Genomic DNA, 7,537 nt, shown 5'->3' with positions numbered 1-7,537 from the left:
CCCTCCTACTTCTCCCAGCCCAGACCCCACTCACTTGGATGGGCTGCAGGCTTTACCAATGCGGGGGCACATAGCTGTACGCAGGGGTCCCTTGGGCCCTGTATGTTGGCATGGAGACGGGGTGTGCCCCGATCGCGGTGTGCTGGGGTGCAGTCAGCAGGGTACCTGAGTATCCAAAGAGAAGAGTAAACCCAATGAGGCCATCCCAGGGCACTGGGATGATGAGGATGAAGTCATGGCCTTTCGTATAGCTGCTCCCCAACCTGGGCCCCCACCTCCCGACCTGCTCATGAACTGCTGCCCACCCCTCCCACCTTGCCAGGCTTCATCTCCTTAGGGTAAGTTTTGCTGATGCTCCAGGACAGAGTCAATCATCCGTCTTCAGTGGCTTCCTTTTACTCTTCTTTGTATGCTCCTCCTATTCTACCGAGTGGAAACTGTTGGTTTATATGGTTGTATTTACCCCTAGCCCTGCTGTTGCTAAAGGCGGGGCTCTTATCTGTCAATAACTGGTCCCCAGGACCAGAACAAGGCTGGCACCAAGCAGATAATCAATAGCTTACTGACCTGATCTGGGGAAAGAGGCCTCAACAACCCCTTACATTAGGGGCAGAATAAAATCCCAGCTCTCACCTCCCATCCATTAGACCCCTGGTACTCTCTTCCCTTAAGTGATTGTTTAAAGGCTGGGTCTCAAGGCACCTGGATGGCTCAGCTGGTTAAGCTGCTGCCTTTGGCTCAGGTCATGATCCCAGGGACTTGGGATCAAGCCCCATATTGGGCTCACAGCTCAGCAGAGAGCCTGCTTCTCCCTCTCCCTCTGCCTGCTTGTACTCTATCTCTGTGTCAAATAAATAAAAACCTTAAAAAAAAAAAAAAAAAAAAAAAAGCTGGGTCTCTAAAGGTTATTCATGGCCCTCTTGACATCTCATGCTCTTCTTCTGAATGTCAGCACATCCAGAGACTTCCCTGCTATTCCTGGGGTATTTCTACCCAATCCACAAGATTCCAGATGGACAGGGCTCTGGTGTGATTTCTGAAGTAAGCCAGAAATGGAGAAGGGGCACTCCGTGCCTTACAATCAATTACAGGACAGGGTCTTGAGCTCCTGCCTGCTAAATAACATTGCCTCATGCCCTCCTTTCTGGAACCAGAGTCCAAATACCACCATCCTTCCTCTGAACTATAGCCATCCCACTGAACTACCTACTTCTAGCCTCTACCATCTGACCACACCTCCACCCTGCAGCCAGAGAGTGTTTAAACCAAACCCATCTCCCCCCTGCTTAAACCCCTTTGCTAGCTCCCCTATTCCCTAAAGGAATTTGGGTCTCTCCACTGTGGCTTTACTGACTGCTCCCGCTGCCCCTATTTTTTAAGGGCCTTGGACCATTTCCATTCTGTGAACACACTGTGCTCATGTTCTTTCCACTGCTTTTCCCTCTTCCATTCCTCTGGTTAGTTTCTGTTACCCCTGTAAGACCAAGCTCAATATGTCCTTCTCAGTGAAATCTTCCTCGTCTCTGTAGACAGGGCTCCCAGAACAATTTCTCATGCTATGCTACACTTGATTCCATGATGGTGTTCTCTGGTCTGTCATGAGTTTCGGGAGAAGGGGGACAGTGAAACAGATGCTACCCTCACCTGCTGACATTGCCATGGTGGTGCCGGCCACCATGCCCATGGCCACACCATTGGTCCTGGGGGCAGCAACAGGTGCCGGGTAGATGGCAGAGGGAATGCTGTTGGGCTGGACAACCGTGGTGTGGTGGATGACGTGGGGCTGAGCAGCGTACACTGGCTGTGTGTAGTAGGCTCCCTGGGGGAAAAAAGGCTGAGGTCATACAGGCTTTTGGAGACGTGCGGTAAGATATGGAGAGAGGAGGAAGGAGGGGAGACCTTTCTTCCCAGACCCTATGAGATGGGCTCAGAGGAGCACAGTCCCAGGAACTCAAAGTATGGGCCCCAGTGGGACTCTGCGTCTGTCTTACTACATGACTACGGACAGTTCGGTATCAGGCTCAGCTTCTCGTATGAAAAATAAGGCTCCAACCCTGTCCTGCCTTGCTCCTAGGGCTGTTATGATGATCTGATGGGGTAAGAGCCCTGATTTTAATATTTTAAAATGTATGTATCTTATTGCAGTGTGCTTCTACAAGCTGCCTAAAATATAAAGGCAGGAACTATATAGCCCATGAGGAAAGATATGGATGGGGCTGGTGAATTCAGACCACTGTATGCATGCACATGAAGCATTACTAGTGGGACGGTCACACTGGTGTGAGTCCTGCCATCTCACCTATTGGAAACTGTCACAAATTCAAAGCATTTCCTCAGATGTCTCTTACTATTTCCCTAGGCAAAGAGGTAAGGATGGAGACAGAGGTCTGAAGTGACTTCCCACTGCCTAGATCACATGGCTGCTTCCTGCTGCCACAGCCCACAGTCCTACTGACCTTTGTGGGGAGTAGACACAGGCCCCTGGATCGTCTTAATCCCGAGCTTCTCAAATGCCTCTACTAACTTCTGACAGGGGCCGCAGAATATGGGTTTATAATCCCAGAGGTCTGAGAACATAGTGCAAAGCAGCTTACCACAAACAAGAAAAATCCATCTCAGGCCTGTTGTCTTATCTTTCAAAAGTTTCCCATTCTACTCTACAACGTAGCTGTTTTCTAAAGTGTTCTCCTCACTACTTGAAACCTCACAAAGAATGGTGACCCCAGAAAACTGTGCCATGTGCATACTGGAGCTCACATAGTCCCTATCATAGCATCCCCTCAGAGTATACACTTTGAAGGAGCCCAGATGGGGACATGGAGGCACAGAGAGAGAGAGAGAGTAACTTACTCAAGATCACACAGTGAACTGGTAATAGAGCCTGAGCCCTTACCTCCTCCCTGTTTAGATCATGGACTTTATCAAGGAAGGGTAGATGTGGGGGTTAGGGAGAGAAGCCCAGACACTTTGGGTCTCATCCTTACTCAACTAATAGCTCCTCCTATGTGACCTTGGACAAGTAACTCTCCTCTCTGGATCTCAGCTTCCCCACTTGTATAAAAAGGAATTGAGCTAGGGGCCCTTGTTCCTCTGACATTCTAGGCTCTGTTAATCTAAATGACTTCATATGTAACCCCTCCAGGAGCTGAGGTGGGGTGAGAGAGTGTGTAGACTACAGGGCTATTGTTTCCATGATATCATAGTAACAACTGGCCAGAGCCATGAACTTGCCTTCCCTCTCTTACTCAGCCACCCCCACCCCACCCACGGCGGTGGCTCCTCCTCCTGAGGTGGGCCCAGGCTTCCAGATGCACCTACCTGGGCATACAGATTCTGCTGGGGGTAGGCACTTCTGATTGGATACATGGCCGTCTGATAGGGGTTGGGTGATGGGGAGTAGGGGGGTGGAGCAGTATTACTCTGGGTCGGTGGGACCTTGTATGGTGTTCCCGCAGTATATCCTGTACCAAGGCAATAAGAGAGACTTCCAATTAGTTGACAGAACAGCATTGTTGTAAGACAGCAGGTCCCAGTCACAACTCCCCAGACAAGGAGGGGCTTTCCAGGCTGGAAACACAGATGAGAACAGACAGAGAACAAGGCTCCACCCAGAAAGCCCTGGGCCCAGAGGCAGCTCCCTTAGTCCTGGTGCACAGGGCTGCATGAGTGATTCTGGCATCTTTTATTTCTCTGGTTCTCAGGGGTATGATCTATAAAATAAAAGGCCGGAACCAGATGATCTCTTAAGGGACCGCTGCAGCATGGATGGTCCGGGATTCTGTCTGTGTACCAGGAGATGGGCATGTGTGCACAGACAGAGGGAGAGCCTCCGCCCACTCGCTCCCTACCACAATCCGTCTTCCTGCTTTCTCAAGCCTCCCTCAGCGGCCCAGGGTGTCCTCTGTTTCTGGTTTTCTTGTTTTCCCTCTTACTCTCTCTTTCGTTTTTTCCTTATCTCTCTCTCTTTTTGGACTTCTCCTACCACGTTCCTCTTCTTCCCTGACAATTTTAAGGCAAAAAGCCCACAGAAGACACCATTCAGAGAGCTTCATCTTCTGAGATGCTAAAAAACTGCCCTACAGAGCCAGCTTTGGGTAGGGAAGGACTACCTCCAGCCTCAACACCTAAGGTCAGGGGTCATAAAACTTCACATCAACCTAGAACTTAGCCCCAGGGAGTTCACAATCAGCCATTCAATAAAACTGTGCTGCCTTTGAATCTTTTGGAAAATAGTCAGATCCTACATTAGCAGGAAAAACCTGAAACATAAGAAGAAACATAAGAACCTGAACATAAGGAACATGAAACATAAGAAGGAACAAGACCACGTACTTTCAGAACACAAAATGAAATGATGCTATGGAAACTAGATGATCATCAAGTGACCCCCAACTCTCTTACTCAGAAAGGGTAAGTGTTTTTAGGAACTACTATTTTCTGAGTTGAAGTGCCAGTGCCAGGAGACCTTGGCTTCTGATCTCGAAAGGGGTGTTGCTGGAGCTTCTTCCCTGTGCCAGCTCATTCTGGCTCAGTCTGCCTGACAAATCACTGGGCTTCTCCTGGCCTCAACTCAGCTCTTTTACCTATGGGATGCTCACCAAGGCCTTTGTCAGCAACATGGTACTGATTCTGCAATAAGGGACTTGGAGGCAGGGTGAAGAGAGGTGCTTTCTTGGGAGAGAATAGATCTAGGTTTCAGTTTAGGCTTTCTTCCAATTTGCAGTGACTACTGCCAAGTCAAGTCTCTGGGTCTTAGCTCCCTAGACTGTTAAAACAGAAGGCTAAGAATGAAGATCTCTTCCTGAACTAAAATCCCATTTTTCTAAAGATCCTGAGTCTCTTCTACCTATGGCAAGCTGCCACAGGGTCACAAATCTCTCATTCCACAGCACTGGCTTGGCATTCCCCACCCACCCCCGCCCTGCCCATGATAAGGTACTCAGCAAGGAGAGCTGCTATTTGATGGTTACAAAAGGCACCACCAAAAGGTGTCCTGTCCTCTTCCTTGGAATCCTGTCATTTAATCTTCCCCTGTCAGATCCATAGTTTGTTCCATGGGAAGCTAGTTTTATGGTCACATGTGCTTGGGAAATAAGTAGCAATGAGGATGGAGTGGAATACATGCATGAGAAGGTGGCACTTTGAAGAACTAGAAACTAACTAGATGTGGAGGTATGAGTCTGCTGAGAAAGAGAAGTATGGAGCAGGGTCCTCCAAGTTTCTGGACTGTGGTGCTAATTACGATACACAGAGCAGGTGAAGCAGATACTGTGGGGGAAAAGAGGAAGTTTAGGCTTGTGACACCTAAAAGGAGACAACTGAGGGCTCCTTCACCTTGGAGTGAAGAGTAGCAGCAATGTAGAATAGAGATAAATAGGTTTAAATGAGAAGTTTTAAATGACAGGATGAACTATGGATCACCAAGATAGGGATATGCAGGAGGCTTTTTCCAAATTTATTTATTACCAAATCTTTTAATCATGCTATTAACATTTAAAGCACACAAACTACAGGGGTGCCTGGCTTGCTTGGCTGGAAAGGCATGTGACTCTTGACTTAGGGTCATGGGTTTGAACCTCACATGGGGTGTAGAGATTACTAAAAATAAGTAAACTTAAATAAGTAAATAAATAAAACATGCAAACTACAATTTTTTTTTTTTTTTGTAATCACAACTTATTTTGGGAAGTAAAGTTTTACTGTGACATGGTCATGCTGTTCATTTACTTATCAACTATAGCTGCTTTCCTGCTGCAATGGTAGTTACGACAGACACCATATGGCCCGAGAAACCTCCAATACTTATTATTTGGTCCTCTATAGGGAAAGCTTGCCAACTTCTGATTTGAGGAATAAGGTATGAGGAGTCTTGCTAGGGTGGAGAGAATCTCTTTTCTATGCAGAAGGGCAGGACACCCCTGAATCCTAAAATGCCTGCTCTGAAAATTATACAGCACTCTGTAATGGCTATGAGTAGTTCAGAGCCACACTGCCTGGTCCGAACCCCAGCCCTGCTATCTAATAGCTACAGACTATAGCAGTCTCGTCATCTGTAAAATGGGAATCACAACAGTACCTACTTCAGAGGGTTACTCTGATAAGCACATTAATGAATAATTGCAAAGCCCTTCAGATAGTGCCTGGCACATTAAAAGCACTTCATAAAAGTGAGCTATTACTCTTTTCTTTCTTTGTGTGTAGAGAAATAGTAAGCTTCCTGTCCTGGGGATGTGCAAGCAAGAGACTGGTCTGCAAGACTACAGTCGTGAGGTTCAACTAGGACTTCCATGATGCGACCCAACTTGGGACACAGGCTCCAGGATTCTAAGATTCTAAACCTATATGGTTTAAAATGCCATGACTTCATAATACTTTAAAGTGAACAAGCCAATGATACTGGCATCTTTCCCTCATGCTCCCCAAGAATGTGCTCTGGAGTTTTTATCCCCAGGGTAAACCTGCACTACACCCTCTATGCCACAAGGACAACCATCTTACAAAGTGTTGAGGTTTTCTCTCTCTGAGGAAAATCAAAAAGCTTCAAGAGACTGCAGGAGAATTTGGTTTCCACATCTAAGAATAACTTTGTCTGAGAATGTTTCCCTTTCTTCATGTTTTAAAATGAGATGCACACATGCTCAGCATACAAATCAGCAGCCAAAATGCCCTTGGCAGCCAAAAAGACAAGGCTGCAGAAGAAAGCCCTGCTCATTGGTCTGGACGGTTTGAGAAGGGAGAAGCAGAACTTAGAACTAGAGGAGACGTTAGAGACCATTAAGCCCAACACAAACATTTCACAGATGAGATGACAGATAGATGGCGAAGAGAGTGCAACTGCTCGCCAGGACTCAGGACTCAGTGCTCCTTCCTCCAACTACATTGGTTCTCAAGGTTTCCATCTGGGTCAGGAGGCTGCAGAAACTGCCTAGGCCCCTAGCCTGGGCTCTGTCAGTGAGCCAGGTAAATTCTTGTCTCAAGGAATACCCTCACTTGGACTAGATATTTTAGGCCATTCTGGTGCTGGTTTTCCAAGTCTCTGAGTATTTCAGTGAGACTTTCACGAGCAAATCCTTTTAGAGGATTTTCTATAACTAACTAGTAGTCCTGTCCATACCACTGAGGATCAGAAATTCCCCTGGGCCTGGAGCCTGGGCTACCTTGGGTTACACAAAATTTGAGGATTTATTACTCTGCATCTAAGTAAAAGAAGCTGTTGGGCTGGATACAAAAAAACCTCATTGATGTTGCCCACAGGAACTCAGACTCTGCTCCCACACTGGAGGCCTGGCACTTGTGGATGGATTTCTACCTAAGTCCGAAGGTTACAGAATGAGGATTTGGGAACGCTATGCCTTAAGGACATTAGAGACTTGCATTCAACTCTCTGTGTTTCAAATGAAGAACCTGGAGCTGGACGGGGCCAGGGACCTTCCCAAAACTGCACAGCAAATCCGTGCAGAGCTGGGCTCAGAATTCAAGGCTACCATGCCCCGGGCAGGGCTCCTTTCTGAGCTATCAGTCTCTGCAGTCCAATCTT

General features: G+C 47.4%; 1 protein-coding gene across 4 annotated transcripts in view; it reads right to left on the bottom strand.

Moving 5' to 3' along the window:
* The window catches only part of FAM168A (family with sequence similarity 168 member A), a 242,040-nt gene that overhangs the window by 6,379 nt on the left and 228,124 nt on the right, over positions 1-7,537 (bottom strand). For all 4 annotated transcript variants that reach the window (XM_059133226.1, XM_059133216.1, XM_059133209.1 and 1 more), the window contains 3 exons: positions 3,319-3,461; positions 1,645-1,819; positions 35-165 (listed from right to left, as the gene is read on the bottom strand). In XM_059133226.1, coding sequence (XP_058989209.1) covers positions 53-165; positions 1,645-1,819; positions 3,319-3,461 — 431 coding nt within the window. In that variant the 3' untranslated portion in view covers positions 35-52. The remainder of the gene's footprint in view (positions 1-34; positions 166-1,644; positions 1,820-3,318; positions 3,462-7,537) is intronic.

The sequence above is a fragment of the Mustela lutreola genome, chromosome 1 (genome assembly GCF_030435805.1).
Source record: "Mustela lutreola isolate mMusLut2 chromosome 1, mMusLut2.pri, whole genome shotgun sequence".
Lineage (NCBI taxonomy): Eukaryota > Metazoa > Chordata > Mammalia > Carnivora > Mustelidae > Mustela > Mustela lutreola.
This window is presented reverse-complemented; position numbering and strand designations above follow the sequence as displayed.